Raw genomic sequence first — 16,793 nt, 5'->3', positions numbered from 1 at the left:
TGTCTATGCTTGTTAAAGTTGTGTATGAAATAAAACAGTGAAATCCTTTTTCCTTCTAAGCTGAAGCAAATTGAGTACTTGGGAAAGACGCCGGTCAGGTAACACTTTACCTCTACTTTGAAATAGTATTGTAAGGAATAGCAGTATTTACAGTGATAAGCCATTCACTAGAGGAAAATACCAGAAATGTTTCATAAGTTAGCATACAATTCTGGGGTTCAGCAACTTTATTCTGACCTGTGAAACAGATAAGAATGCAAAAAACCTGACAGACCTACAAAGACATTTGTCTACAACCACTTTGATATCGACTTTAAACATTTTCGTTTTATTATCCTGGATAATATGATCTCATCATAAGTCTTAATAGCTTTTAAGACATTTTTCCCTTGCTCTTAAATTATTAGGTGTGAATATGTTTGTGTGGCCTTTGGTTACTTCTGCATGTATTTGATAAACTGTAGTGTCACAAAATAAATTGCAAAAGTTGGGCTGTAGATGTTCTAGTACTCTAGCAGTCTTCAGACAGCCACTACTTTCTAGTATCAGGACATATTTCTGTCCTTCAGCTACTGACTGGTCATACTGGACATGAAAGAAAGGTCTTAGAAATATTTTCACACACACTATTTCTCTCCAGAGGTGGACTCTTTGTTGTTGTTGTTGTTCTAAAAACTTAGGTAGTTAGTATAAAAATAATACCTTTTCATATCTATGTCTTACTTTGGATTATTGCAGTGTCTTTCTTGATATGTGACCCCGCCTCCACAAGTGCGAGTACACTCTGACCACTCAGACCAGGCAGACCATTGGCCATTTACAGGCTTGGGTCCATGATCACCGTATTTGACACACTGTCCTCTTCGACACCACTGCCAAAAGAATGCCAAAAAATATCCCATCAGAGTTAGCGGTACCTAGTAGATGCAAAAAAGAAAAAAATCCACATTTAAAGCTCCAGTGCTTAACCCTGATAAACATGATGTCACCCATTGAACTCAATGAGACAGCTGACAGGACAAGGACTCTGAAGTAGGACATTGACCCACACAATGGTATAGAGAAGCAATGTCCTAAAATTTCTCTGAGTTCTGACTTGAAGATCTCCGAGGTACAAATTTTCAAAACTGTTCTCTTGGAGAGTATCTTTTTGGCTTACTCTTCCCCAAAAAATCCATGTTAATTTATGGTCCTCTGCTGTCAGAATCTCAAAACTTCCCATGTAATTTAAAAATAGCCTGCTAAAATCCTGCTAAAATTTCTCCCTTTTGTCATTCAATTTTGAAATATTGCACAAAGAGAAAAAGTGAAATTGAACATTTGTCAGTAACAATATTCTACTGGAAGAAACATTACAGCAAAAGAAAATATTCTGGGTGACTACAGATGAGTGTAAATTAGAAAGTTCAACTAAAACAAATCACCATGCTCTTTTAGTAGTGATCACTGATGATAATATGCATGATGGCCTTAGTCTGTATAGCAAATATTATGGCTTAAGGAATGTTTATATCAGAGTGGAATCTGAAACCTTCATCTAACTTCTGCTATAATTAATGGTTTTTCTTACTGATTCAGATTTGCCAGATATATCTTACTCCATAGCTCAGTGGGAAAGGCATCACTCCCTACCATCAGACAGGTGCCACCATGAGGACCAGTCCTGACTATGTATCACAACACAATCTTTTACAGAGCAATGTGGAAGTCTGTGCCAGCAAACCTGGAGGGATCTGGATAAAACTGGTTTTGACAGGAGCTGGTATTTGACCCAATACACTCTAAAAACACATTAGAATTACTTTGTCCTGTTTATAAAACAACTTACCATACTTATACCACAAGCTGTTCCTTCTGCTGCCGGCATGAACTTTGTCTCGCACCTATGACCCACTTTGTGACACCAGAGAGATTTGCATATATCCTGAAAAGAAAAAAGTACTGACTATAGTACTCAACTCCCACTATTTCCTAGTGTTTAGAAAGGGTAACAAATGATACATGCCTTTGCTACCTTAAAAGCTATACAAATAGCTGAATTTTCTGAATTTAGAAAATCCAGGGTTTAAGATTCATAGCAGCCATATCCTGTATATTCCCTTCTTGTTTATGCACCATTTCACTATGTATTTTTTAAAACTATTTTGAGTGTGGGACTATAACAGAACACAAACTGTGTTAAAAAGTTCAAGGCTAAAATTTCATCAAGTCTACAGTGACTATAATACTGTGAAGAGACTAGATTTTCTAAAACACTGGAGATGTCTGGAAATATAGTCTCTTCACAGTGCTGTTCACTCTCTCTTCTTTGTTTATTAGCTGTAGAAGAAACACAGTTGCCATCACCTGGTAAATGTGGTTAGTATAAAATAAACCAAAATACTCCAGGATAATAACAGAAGTAAAAGAAATTACAATACTTCTTTTCAGAATGAGCACTGCAGATTATTTAATAAAATGCCTTCTCTGAAGAGATCAGCAAGGAGTGTGTGTAGCAGTCACTAAAATAACAAGTTAATCTAAATGAATCCTTCATCACAATGTCAAGAGCATAAGTTATGTTTTTACTGTTCTAAAATAACCCTATAGATCTTTTCCAGACATTGCTGTCAATGCATGAGTAAAACAAAACACAAGAAACTGAGTCGTCCTTACCCCACACCCCAGGCAAGTTTTGATCAGAACTCTAGTGCCTGCTAATTTCCCTTAGTAGGGAAGGGCTCATGAGTCTTATGCATTCAACTGAACTCCTGATGGCTCCTGGAAAGGACACATTTCCTTCCGAAACTGCCCTGGGACTGTGATATTTCTCAAAAGAGGCCAGTACCTTCAAAGCAAATTGTCAAACAAGATAAAGTACAGAAATAGCCCAAGCCTCTGAAGAACACTGTATTACTTGTATTTGTTTACTGTACTGCAGTTCTCTAATGTAATCTTAATTTTTCAGAAGTATATCAGTAGGTACCTTTACAAAGCTGAGGTTGCACAGTTTTGCTTTCATTCCAAATTGCCATTTGCACTGGGTATCAGCATCATAGATCTGCCCTGGCAGTTTGTCAGGGTATTTATACTGTCCTGTTTGCTTAGGTTCATCAACCAGGCAGGCAGCTTGAGCTGTACTATAATGAGAATGTATATTAGTCATAACTATGATCTTTATATCAAAATATTTTAATTTGCTACAGACCAGCAAAAACACATAATAGGGTATATAGTACTTTTAACTAGCTTTAGAGGTATGCACTGAAATGAGAATATCTGCTTGCAGGAGCCAAAAGATCTTGACATCTTCTTGGTAGCCTGACCTGCAAAGTTTTAAGGAAGCAGGAATTTCCAGGCTTTGGGACTGTTGTGACAACAAGAAGGAATGATGTCAAATTCTTTTCCTCCCTTTATTCCTGTGTAACCAAGAGCAAGGTGATCTAGTCTGTTTTTTTTCCCTTAAATGGATTCCCAAAATCAGGAATCAACAGAATCACAGGCACAGTGTCATTTCAGCATTTGCATTGTGTGGATTGACAAACAGAAGACTGCTGCAGCTTGTGGGCTTTGGGTTGGCCGTGTCCAGCTTAAGAGCAAAAGTACCCTATGGTCTACTTTTTTCTCCTTTATATATGCTTGAGAACTCATGTATACAGAAGGTCGCCCTATGCTGGATTTATCTTCCAAGCGTAAGTCTCTTGGACCATACTGCATGTTGGAGGGCCTATGTGACTTTTTTAGTTGTGTACTTAGAATATGTTGCATCATTGCAGCAGAAAAAAACAACCAGAACTCTGTCACCTTTCCTGGCTTCCTCTCTAAGATACTAACTTGGAATTCAAAGATCAGATCCACAGAACTATCTAGGTACTTGATTCTCACTCTAAGGAATTAACATCTAAAATACCTGTATTGGATCTGGGTCTTAGTATCGCTTACGCAATTTTTAGTACTCATGTATAGTTTACCCATGTACAACAAACAAAATAAAAGGAAAGTTGTACAGGAAAGGATAGCTATTCTGATGACATTAAGCATGGACAAAACCAGTTCCTTTAAAAGCATCACTGAGTAATGCCAACATGCTGGAGAAGTAATTGGCATCTTTCTTTTTTTCCCTTCCCCCCCGCCCCGAAACAGTATGCAAAAATTGTAAAATGTCCTTATTCATGACATGAGCTAGATCAAGAGAGAAACTCCAGTGAGAAAGGCTACTAATGTTAATTTACATTTTGTAATGACTTTGGTACCACTGTGTCTGCCCTCCTTTGTGTTCACTTGCCACTAATTCTCTAACAAACCTAGCTGCTGACAGGAATGCCTGGGAAAGAATGATATGCCAGGCATTACTGCAGGATATTCATGGAGGGTGAAATTCATTCTTTTGAAATGAGGCAGGACAAAAACACTTATACATCGTACCACCTATACACTTCATACATGGGTTTGAGCACATTTTAAAAGAGGTGAATTTCACACTTAAGTAATTTTTATGTCTGTTCAAGAGTTCAAGCCCAATTACTAAAGATACATTCCCTGGCACTGGCCCAGATTTACATCTGACCTACCTGAGAAATTTGTTGAGATACTGCCTGCTGCATACGGACCAAGAAAACACTCCATTGTTTCCTGTGAGTGTGGGAGACATAATATTACCCTCAGCTTTTCTACAAGGATTTCCTTCTCCATCATGAATCATACCAAAGCTGAAAAGAGAACCAGGTGTGAGAGTGAAAATCCAGATAATCAGAAGCAAGACACAAATTGGGGCAGAAGAAACACTTTCTGGGTACAAGTTCTATGCTTGAACTCCACAGGGAATGTGGAATTCATCCCTTTCATTCCAAAGGGATGAAAACATATGCAGGACACAAATGAATATTAGTATGAAACAAGCCCCAATTAATAGCATTCAAATTTTATTGTCATCATACACTTGTCTGATGAGAAAAAGATAGTCAAGTTTCAAGGAAGACCCATACTGGTGATGCACAGGAGCTCTGCAATGTGATGAGACACTGGCACATAAGTACCAGAGCTGCAGACTGTGTCAGAAGTTTTACAGTTTAACCATTCCTCTTTCCTGAAGGAGAAATGTTTTGTGGTGAGATGGATAGAAGGAAGTAGTGGATCTTATGTTCAGTCACACTTGTACTTGCCTATAAATCTATATCAGTTTAAAACATGCGTGCAGTCTGAGCTTTTGTTTGCTTAGTGATAATGCTTGTTAACATGAATGGAGCGGAGATCAGAACCCAAGGAAATGTCCGAGTTACACAGCTGTAAGAATAGAACATTCCTAATAGGAGGGAAGAACTACATAGCTGCATTCAGTCTGTAGCAAAAGAAGTGGGATTGAATGTATAGCATACAAGGTATGGATATAAAAATATGATTCTTTTTCTAATTTTGGTCACTAACTTGCTAAATTACCTCAGGCAAATCACTTTCTTTTCCTCGCCTTTGTTATACACTGTCACTTAACTTGTCTAGACTGTAACCTCTTTTAGTGGGAATACTGTGTCTTATTGGGTGCTTTGCTCAGTCTGCAGCATTAGGAGGCCCTGCTTCCACTAGGAGAGGTGTTAGGTTAATATAAAGAATAATAAGCAATAATAAAAACCATGTTAAAAATTATAAATGATGTGGAGCTTATGGTTATAATAAAGCTAATTTTCAGGTTTTTTCCTTTCACTGTTTTATATTTACTCACTGTAAAGGACATCTGTGAATTTCAATGTATTTTGAATAGAAATTTCATAATTTGTTACTTCAACATTGTAGTACATTGGTGACTTTATGAATGTAATCTCTGCATGTGCAGGGAATATCTAATTTACTGGACTTGATCCTCTACTGTTATAAATCATTGCAGGCTCATCAGAATTACTGTATGTGTTGCCACCAGCTGACACTCCAAACTTTCTAAAATATATGGCTCCTTCTATAAATGGACAAAAAAAGTCCCAACTGACCTAGATTTCAGAATCCTTTATAAAATACTAGCTTTGTTCACATGCATTGCAGTCAAAGAATCCACAGTTCATATACCCACTGTCACAATGGGCTCTGCACTCTCAAAGGAACTGTTAAGCTTTCAGAACACAAAGTACTTAAAGGAAACCATCAATATGTATAACAACTGAAGCTACTCAGTGGATCAGAGTGTGATATATATGGTATACAATGTTCTCCTACTATGAAATCCTTAGGTTAATATATTCACAGTGGACCTCAGCACTTCCATAGCTGTCACAGGTCTTTTTTCCTCCTGGAACCTCTGTATCACAGACAGTGAGTTCTGTTGTCTTACATCATATACTAGGTAGTCTCAGGAACATAAACACGAACAAATAATAAAGACATTTTGTATCTGGGGTAGATTTCTTCCAGGAGATAAGATGCATTTTGTTAGACAGGAGTATGGAAGTATACCAAAGACAGGCTGAATAATATGAGAATCAAAGGCAGTGGTGAAAAAGAAAAAAACCCCCCAACATTAAAACATTTCCCAGCATAATCTCTCAAAATAAATAAGAAAATTAACAGGAAGGAAGGACATTAAGAGACTAAAGGGGATAATTATTGAAAAAATAAGCTATAGGCCTGATTCTTTCCTAATATTGATCGAAGGGCATTAAAAATGTACTGAGGTCAGTGAAATTGCACTAGTGTGACAGGAGGATGAAACAATACATATTTGACATATTTGGTCCAATTGAAAGCTTTGGCAGAGTTCCCACAGGCTTCACTGGTAGCTGGATTGTTCTTTAATTCCTTGTTTCCCTTCAGATGTATAGAAACCTGTGAAAGGCTCATTCATGGAGACATTAGGTCATAGTATATACTGTAGGGCACATTTGTACAATGAAAACTAAATAGTCCTGATTCAGTCATGCAGAATTGGAAGGCTTGACCAAACAGCAGAATACAGTAGCACTGATTTTCAAAGATATTCTGTGCAGTAATGTTGCTGCACAAAATAAAGAACCTATGCCCATGTTTTACTTGAGCCTTGATTTCAGGTACCACAGTACCACATAGAGAAACTGTGCTTCTGTACTGCCAGTGGTTATACAGACCCCAGCTTGAGCTGTGTTAAAACTGAAAATCAAACCATGCAAGAAGTTGTGAAAAAGTAATTCAAAATCATTTGGGAAAAAAACAGGACAGCAAAACCTAATAATTTTCTTTAGTTTTAATCCAACAATTCAGAGAATAGCTGAAGCTCCGTGGAAGATTATTACTGATTTTGTTTGAGAGACAGCAGGTTTTTAAAAAAATTACAGTCATGTTACCACAGAAATCCAATGGAAATCCAAGATATAGATACAGAAAGGCAGAAACCTCCACAAAGGTCGTTTTTAGCCAAATCACTCATTAAATAGGTACAGAGAACAAAGAAGGACAGGTTGAATGAAATGAGTGGCTCCCAGATCCTATGAAACACCATGTCTTCTGGGAAAGGGACCTCTAAGAGACTCACAGAGATCACTTCTCCATACTGTAAGCTGCAGTGTCTCTTCTCTTTTTGGAGCAACTATACTGATACTAGAAGAAATTTGTCTACCAGAACATGGTAGCAGTGGGGAAGCTTGTAGATTATTGTTGTCAGATTTTACTGTTTGTTCTGGTTATCACCTGGAATATATAAAATGTCAAAAAATAAAAAATAAAAGGAAAGCACCCTCGGCAGCTGATTCACCATTTCACGCTAAAGGACACACCTCTGAGTGAAGAGTATTGACTGTGGCCTAAAATTGCCTATAGCTTCCCGTCAAATTAGAAAAAGTTGTGAGATACTTGCATGAGAATAAGATCACAGAATCATAGAATGGTTTGGGTTGGAAGGGATCTTAAAGACCATCTAGTTCCAACCCCCCTGCCATGGGCAGGAACACTCTCCACTAGACCAGGTTGCCCAAAGCCCCATCCAACCTGGCCTTGAACACTGCCAGGGATGGGGCAGCCACAACCTCTCTGGGCAACCTGTTCCAGTGCCTCACTACCCTCAACAGTGAAGAATTTCTTCCTAATATCTAATCTAAATCTCCCGTCCTTCAGCTTAAGGCCATTCCCCCTTGTCCTATCACTCCATGCCCTTGTAAACAGTCCCCCTCCAGCTTCTTGTAGGCCCCTTGAGGCAGTGGAAGGCTGCTAGAAGGTCTCCCTGGAGCGTTCTCTTCTCCAGGCTGAACAATCCCAACTCTCTCAGCCTGTCCCTCCACCTATGGCAGCAAAATCGATCAAAATCTCAGTGATTATTTTTATGATTGCTCAAGAGATGATATTTAATAAGACCAAATGGATGCTCTGTATGATCTAACCATTATATAGCTCTCTATAAATGATCCATATTTAACTGATTTATATTAACTGATGCTATGTTTCTATTCACTCACATATTTATTTATAGAAGCAGCATGTAAGATTCATGAAAAATAACTTACTTGTGTCCAGATTCATGAGCAATTGTGAAAGCCAGTCCTAGACCTGTGTCTTCATTAATGGTGCAACTACGGTATTTGCTGCACATGCCACTGATAGGTGCAAATCCTGAAGGAAGGAAGCAGTAGAATAGCTTGTTCCTCTATAGAATTTCAATACATATATCATCTGCACTGGTCCTAATAAGGCAGTCTGTTGTGGTGTATGAAGATGGTTGTCTACTTCATCAGGTTTATCATGGAAGAATTACAGCAGACTTTTATTTGACAATAAAGGGACTCCTATATAAGAAGTATATGCAAATCAAACCTAACCTCCCAAAATACACTTTACTTGTAAAGATTATTCTTTCCCCCTCATGCCTTTACTGTTTCCAAATTAGGGATGAATCCCATTCAAAAAGGACAAGTAGTCACCAAAAATAAATAAAATCAGAGTGGCTCAGAAATATTCTCAAAATCAAAAATATTCCTTGAAAAGATGACAATCCAAAAGGATGTCTTCAGATAGCTTTTTCTAGGGCAATGATACTAGTAATATTCTTTTTCTTCTAGGTACCTCAAAAACAAATATGTAAAAATAATACTGTTCTTTACTCTTCAAGAAGGCTACCATTATGTGCAAAAATGTTTTATTTTAAAACATCTCAATCTCTCAAAATCAAGATGATTCTGTTGACGCCCATGAAATTCTGTGTTTTCGTATCATACCTAAAGTATCACAGGGCTCATTTTTCCAAGAGCAGATATCAAAACCTGTAAGCAAGATGGCATGGTCATGGCGCTTTCCGTTCTTCCCAACCAGAGCAGATTGCCATTGACAAAAGCTGTTCAGTGACTGGTCAGCATGGTGGTTAATCAGTAATCCACCCTGTAGATATTTCACATACACAGAAATAAGGTGCTTCCATCAGTACTTGAGAAAGGCGATTGAAAGAATAAGAATTGGTTAGGGAAAAGGGAATTAGTTTTGCATATTTGTTCTACATAAACTTATGTATTCCCACAATAACTGCCTGTGATGACCAATTCAGTTGATGAGTGAATCTATTACAGCTGTAAAACAAAACTGCACCTCTTGCCAGACACATAGGCATTTTCAAAGTCAGTGGTTGGAATTACAGTGTACAAATATATTTGATTCCTGATAAAGCTGAACACTAAACAATTTTCAACCTTGTGATTAAAATGTTTGGATAATTCTGTGGAGAAAAAGTATTATCCAAGTAGATCAACCCATTACAAATTTTTCATGAAAAGAGATTTTGTCTTCTTTTGTCTCAGCATCCTCGCCAAAAGAATTGGCTCCACTCCCACCTTTTGTTACATGCTATCTTCAGCTTGGGACTTTTGACTCCTTCCCTCTTCTGACCATCACATCCTGGCAAGTCCAGTTCAAAATATTTTTATTTATTTAAATATTTCTTAACTAGATATCTGATTCCAGAAATTTCATCCCAAGAAAATGCTGGAAATTGTTAAGTTTTATCTTACTGGAAACATTTCAATGTTTCTAAAGAACATTTACATGAAATGAAGATTTTACTATCAAAAAATGAGAAGAAATGAAATGTAGAAAGTGTGATTTTGGAAGTTTTTGTGAGTTTAATCTTCTTCTCATGCTCTATGTCTTAAGAAACCTCTAGTCTATGTAACGTGGGAACACCCAATGCTCCCTATGAACAGTAGCAAATGAAGTATACCACACAAAAATTCTGACATAACTTACAGGCTCTTGTTCCAAAAGAAGAAGGCTCACAACAATAATGTTTATATCACTTCCAATCGTTCCATCTTTAAACAGACTAGAGACCTGCAACAGTTATTGAAAAGGAAATATCTACATGTACAATATTTTTTAATGGACTAAACATATGTATTGAGTTATTGCATTGGACTTCAATTTTCAATACAAATTAATGGAGTTATCATCTACCTTGTAGGATTAATCCAAAAGACCTTAACCCAGAATAATTATGCCCCAAACCACTACATTTATTCAAAAAACTTGAAAACCTTCTATTGATTTCAATGGGCTTTGTTCTGTCATTGGCCTCCTGGATCAAGCGTAATCAAGTTCAAAGTTAAAAGTTCAAGTTTTGTAGTACGAAAGCCATGAAGGAAAATATATTTCTAGTTAAATTGCATTATTTTTCTCAAAATAAATTTGTGTTTTCTCAAATAAAGTTTTGTTTCAAGGAGACATCAGACAAAACAGACTAAGCTTCATGATACTAAATGCAATGAAAGTTTCAGTTTCAGAGTACCTGCCTTTTTTGTACTTCACAAAGTAAGAAGTATTTTAAAATTTAACATTTTAAGTATTTTCCAATTATTGTTTTTCAACCCTACAGTACTGTTGCCAGAACTGTGATAATCTAGGGATGCATTTTTAAAGAGCTTTTTGACATAAGTAATACATTAGATGCGGCTTGACAAAAGGCTTGTGTAAGGTGTCCCTCCGCTTTGCACTGTTTGTCTAATGGAAGATCCTACTCTGACATAACAATATTCTACAGGGAAACCATATTTTGATTACAGCACATCTTACCATATTCATAACTGTTAAGATGTACGTTGTTACATTTTCCTTGCCATGTTTTTCCAACATTTTTTTATCTGCCACGACAAGGGTTTCAACATTCAGACTTCCATTTTTCTGAATTTTAGCAGATGATCTTTTGAACCTTGCAGAAGTCCCATATTCATCCGAGCGAATGTATGTCTCTTCTGTGGGTGGCTTAGGTGCATCTAAAAGGAAATAAAACTCAGTTTTGGAAAGGGTTCAGATCATCAATGATCAATTTCATCAGAAAATGAAGTATCACAGGTTTAGAGCCTTAGATTATTTTTACAGCATATGATTTAATACTTATGGCTAAGTTCTTGGATATTAATGAAAAAAGACCTGATTCACTCCTGAGGTAAGGATGGCTACAGGAAAAGAAGGACATGGGAGAACCACATTTATATGCATTAAGCAGTTTAAAATAAGGAATTAATCTAATAAAATGGTAGCATCTGTGGTAAAAAATACACACAGAATTTTTAACAGAATATCTACATTTTTCTTGTCCTTTTGATAACTTTCTGAGGTGTTTGGCATGTGCTACTTTACTTACATAGCAGTTGGTAAAAAACTCCTTTCCACAACAGATGTCCACCGTCAGTACAGAAAGCAGACACACATCACAAGTAAGATTCCTGCCAGCCTGCTATTGTGATTGACATTAGCCTTCTACGCGAATTTGCCACAGAGATTATTCCTGCTGGGAACACATTTATTTAGTATAGGGAAATGTCAGGCAACAGCAAGGAGGGCTTCACCACAGGATATGTCCATCCAGCCTGCACACCCCAATGCCAGGGTGCACTTTTTCCCTCTGTGCTTGTGTAGCACAGTCAATGGCACAGTTAGAGAATGGTCTCTACTCCATTTCTTCTGAGAGCCAGAAAATGGGAAAAGAAATCTATATTATACATCTTACAATGCTCCTGTTACTCACAGCTTCTTTTGCATAAACCTACACTGCCTTTGCATCAAGAATTAACTCGAAGGCCACTTCAACATACTATTTGGATAACTATAGGATTTTTTTTGACACAGGATGTAACATGACACAAGTGAGGGAGCCTCAGGTAATTAAAAAATCCTGCCTGTGCCTCATCAGAAAGTTACTCCAATGACAGAGTTGAAACAGACGCTAATTTCTTCCATGCCAAACTGGGAAATCAAAAATACCATAGAATGCACAACAGTGGTCTGCTTTCAAGAACTAAGTCACTCTGAACTATATTTAACATTGCAAGTGACTGTGCTAGTAAGATGTTAAAATGCATCACTCATTATAAACAATTGTCTTTCACAAGCTCAAAGAACTTTTCTCTTCTGGAAGCACGTCAAAACATGAAGACATGCCTCACCCAAGAGTGAAGCGTTCAGTTCAAGGCACATCAGTTTCCATGTACTATTCTGAAGGCAATACAACTTCAACAATTTGACTCATAAATCCCTGAGCAGTGGAGTTTTGCTCTTGAATTAACTTCACTGCTACTAATAAAACCTAAGCAGCAGCAATGTTTGAAGCATGATTTACTAACTACAGTATAGTCAATTCTCATGATCCAAAAACATTTAGATTGTGAAGAAGAGTCTGAAAGATGATTAACTGGCTTCTCTAGTGCTTACAAATTGCCAACATATGAAATTTTAAAAGATGGTGAGTGGGAAAACCTACTTTTCTGACACTAAAAGTGGCAGTGTGCTCTTCCCTCTTACTGTTCAGCAAGCTTGGATTCATTCTTAGGTTAGGATAAATGAACCTTGACTAGGCAGTGTTAATAGCAAAGGACTGCCTTCCGTAAGACTGCACTCTCCACACCTTTGTTCATTCAAGCTGACATTTTCTATTACAGGTGACCAGACTAGATTTTGCTGAAAATTTCAAACTGATATGACTCCAGATCTCAGAACAAGACCAGGAAGACAATGTAAAAACTAAAAATAAAAAAAAGAAAGGAAGAAGAAGCAAAAAATCCCAAAGACTCGTAAAAGGGGTGTTGTCTTTACCAGAGTGGTATGTTTTTCTTCTACATCCTGTATTTGCCCCTACTCAACTAAACGATCACACATGATTTTATTTGTAGGACTGCATTCATTCAGTGAACATGAGATCGACTTGTTCTACATATTAACCAAGGCTGGGTATGGAAATCGGCTGTTATTTTTTAGAACTCCTCCTTCCTTTCTCTCAGAAGGTCACAGGTATGTACTCCATGAAGTGAAAGACTGCAGGATGTCAAAAGAGTTTCATGGTTAAGGTAATTAAATGCAATCTTGCTTAATCAGATTCTAACAGTGCGTCTGACACCGAGTTCCTAAGCAATGGAACTTATACTAAAGTTCCTAAGCAAATCACTTATACTAAACTCATCACTGTTGGATGCTAACTGCATGTTCTTCATTTAACATAAACCCAGCCTGAATATGCTGCTGAGAACTCATAGCTGTAACTGAAATTACTGAATATATAGATACACATATACTATTACAGGAGCATATATTCTGATAAGTATTTTAAAGAAAAAACTCAGTTTATCGATTTGGTACCCAGAAGCAACGGTTATTTTTGACCTCCCCTGTGTCTGTGAGTCCCATTTATAGGACAGGAATAATGATAATATCTTCTCACATCCCAGGAGGTTATGAAAATACAGTGTTCAAAATGCACTCATTTATTATAGAGACAAGCTCCATGTAAAAGCTCAAGAGGACAGGAGTAATTCTGAATTTGGACAAGCAGTCCCCGGGGGTACAGTAAATAAGGTGCAAGACCACAGTAGACAATGCAAATAAAATAAACCACTGTAGAGCTGATGAACTAACTTAGCACCATTACCCTTTGCTCTGAAGCAGGTAGCAGACAAACTAGACGGGAAGGAAAGGGAGTATGTGATGAGGTAGTTTTGAGCTGTATCAGAATCAGCTGTATCAGGTTGAATCAGAGGCTTGTGCATCTGGTCTTTGAGGTCTAGCTTTCAAATCTAGGGAGAAGGATTTTTGAAGGAGTTGTCAATTTTTAATAAGCAGGTTTCAGGCCTCAGTGTCAGCTAGCCACCTTTTCCGCTCCCTCCTTTCTTACTTTCCCTTCTATTTGTTTTTCTCTTTCTTCCCCACACATCTTTTGGAAAAGGAACCTGCTCATTTTTTCAGAAGTCAAGTAGGAAGTGAAGAATGTACCTGGACTGAGACAATGTATTCAATACTGTGTGCAGTCCTGGAGACCCTCATTAAGAAACTCAGCTCAGAAGCAGATCAGCTTTCAAACAGAATCAACTGACTGCTGTAAGTATGGATATAGGGTCCAAGGGGGCTCTAAACTGTTCTGCAATTCGAGGGCCTAATGAAGGACTCAGAATAGACCTTGGCAGGATAATATATTCCAATATGTTTTTTAAGAGGTGGCTCCAAAATCTTATTTAAACAATTTAGATTGGAAGTTCTTTTTGAAGATGTCAGTTGCTGAAAATTTCATTATCAAATGGTGAGCTCTGAAAGACCTCTCAGAAATTAATGATTTGTAAGACTTTTTCTTCATCTTCAAGCCTAAATAGTTATATATCTCCAAACTAACAGACAGTTCAGGGACTTGGCATCCATCACTGTGCAAAAGCAGCAATCTAAAACAGAATTGCTTACTGAAAACTCTGTCAATGTCAAAAAAATCAGGCGAGGGATCTTTTAATCTAGGTTGAGAATAAGAAAACTAAACAGTGATTCTGATGGCTTAATAAAATGGATGATGACATCAATTTAAAGGAATAATCAAGTTTCTCATATCTATTTTGCTTTATAATTAAAAATTATTATGTCTCCATCACAAAGGTGACTATGAACCACACCTTAGAATCACCATTCAGTCTCTAAGAGCCACTATCTCAAACAAGGAGAGAAAGCTTCCTTACATACATTTCTTGCGACGTCCACAAAAATGTTGCTTTTGAAACCTTCCATGGTGGTAACCATTTGCTTGAGCATGATACTTGTGGGAAGTGTGAATCTTGTGATGACCAGAAGAAAAGCATTTGGGATTGGACTCTACTGTGTACCGGTGCACCTTCTCTTCTGCAGTTCGTTTATATAATACATGAGGATGGTGTCCAGCAGGTGATGTGTAGTTGTGCTCCTGTGCTAGCTGCTGAGGTAATGGAGATATAAGGAATTCGATCTTCCGTGTCCTTATCAAACCTGACTGGAAAAAAAACACCACCACAAATTAGAGGAAAGATTGTCAAGGTTCACAGCTGGAACATGCTAGCTCTTAGTGATCTCCCTTCAAAGCCTAGACAGATTGAAATGTGGTCCTCTCAATTACATTTACTCAATGTATCATCTAGATAGTCTTCCCAACTAAAGCATGCATTGTTTCACTTTGGAGATGACCAGGTTCACATTTGGTAACAGAAAAGAATGTTGTGGGACTGGCAGCATAGCACCTTCACACAGTACCATGAATAATTTCATATGCAATATTAATCCATTCTTCACAGTATAGATTTGTTTGTATGTGTGTTTGTGTACAGGATATACTGTCTCACATAAAAAGAAAATGCTTTAGGAAAATGCAACTTCTAATAAATGCAGACATTAGTAAAACAAAATGTTTGAATTAATATTCTTTTTTTTTTCCAAACAAGGTATTACCAGATGGGAATCCCAGGTGGCTCTAAGTAGAAAAGTAAGCACATTATGGTACAACAACACACAGTTGAAGCATCTGAACATTTCAGTGCTATCATTCAGTAATCAACTCCCTGCAATGTAATCAGCACAAAGGCAGTTTAAAACTTATGCCCTCCTACAAGAGAAAACTGATCAGTGAAAGCAAGTATCTATCTGATTGATTGTTTTCCTTCTTGGATCCCTGAAAGACAGAAGTAAGTATGGGAAAACTACTCTGTATTTTTCACATAGTATCCTTGCATAAATGTGCACATGTGATGAAGTGTTTCCAGGATCAGGGCCAGGGAAATGTGGGTGGCACTGAGGAAGTATTTCCATGCAGCTCATTAATCGGTTATGATTTTATTTCATTTCTTGGTTTTGTAAAACATGTTGTAATAAACACTCCTTTTTACCAAGTCAAAACTCAAGAAGTTGTTTCATCAGGTAATTCTATTACATTATATACGTAATACTAGATACAGATTTTTGTTTTGGATCAGTGAGGCTCTACCATGTGCCAACACCCTCCTGCCAAAATTGACATCCCACGAGGACGACATACTCTTATGCTGCAGAAAAATATGTGCAAACAAATGTCAATTGCAAACCATCTCACCCGACATCTTAAGTCCTCCCAGATCATGATTCCACCTCCTTCCTCAAAAAGTATTCTTTGAAAATGCACATATTAGACATGTATCTCCTATTCCCTTCTGAAATGGATGCTTTTCTTTAGCCTAACCTCCTAGGACCAGAATGCCAAGAGTATCAGAGGGAGAACAGTTTGAACGCCTAATGTAAGCATTGTATTTTTTAAGGGTTTCTGGAATTTTCTGCACTTTCAGAACTGTTTCCCATGAGGAAAACTCAACAGAAAATGAAAAGCAAGTGAAAATAGAAAGTTACATATGAAATTTTCACAGCTTTAACTGTTTACTAAGCTAATGCTAAAACTGACTTTCAGTCTATCCAACCAAAAAGATTTATCAGAGATATATAGGTCCTCAACAGTCTATAGTTATACACTATGTCCTTTTCATGGAAATTCACCTTTGTCTTTCCAAATCAAAGGTAGCTTCACAGTACTCCCCAATATAAGCATCTTTCACAGGGGCCTAATAACAGCACTCATAAAATCG

The 16,793-nt window shown here is 37.3% G+C and overlaps 1 protein-coding gene across 3 annotated transcripts in view; it reads right to left on the bottom strand.

The window, feature by feature from the left end:
- Window positions 1–16,793, bottom strand: part of ADAMTS18 (ADAM metallopeptidase with thrombospondin type 1 motif 18) — a 195,343-nt gene that overhangs the window by 36,392 nt on the left and 142,158 nt on the right. For all 3 annotated transcript variants that reach the window (XM_075765519.1, XM_075765518.1, XM_075765520.1), the window contains 9 exons: window positions 14,899–15,181; window positions 10,981–11,180; window positions 10,159–10,242; window positions 9,141–9,300; window positions 8,433–8,538; window positions 4,551–4,688; window positions 2,966–3,119; window positions 1,829–1,924; window positions 724–872 (listed from right to left, as the gene is read on the bottom strand). In XM_075765519.1, coding sequence (XP_075621634.1) covers window positions 724–872; window positions 1,829–1,924; window positions 2,966–3,119; window positions 4,551–4,688; window positions 8,433–8,538; window positions 9,141–9,300; window positions 10,159–10,242; window positions 10,981–11,180; window positions 14,899–15,181 — 1,370 coding nt within the window. The remainder of the gene's footprint in view (window positions 1–723; window positions 873–1,828; window positions 1,925–2,965; window positions 3,120–4,550; window positions 4,689–8,432; window positions 8,539–9,140; window positions 9,301–10,158; window positions 10,243–10,980; window positions 11,181–14,898; window positions 15,182–16,793) is intronic.

Source organism: Balearica regulorum, chromosome 13 (genome assembly GCF_011004875.1).
Source record: "Balearica regulorum gibbericeps isolate bBalReg1 chromosome 13, bBalReg1.pri, whole genome shotgun sequence".
Lineage (NCBI taxonomy): Eukaryota > Metazoa > Chordata > Aves > Gruiformes > Gruidae > Balearica > Balearica regulorum.
This window is presented reverse-complemented; position numbering and strand designations above follow the sequence as displayed.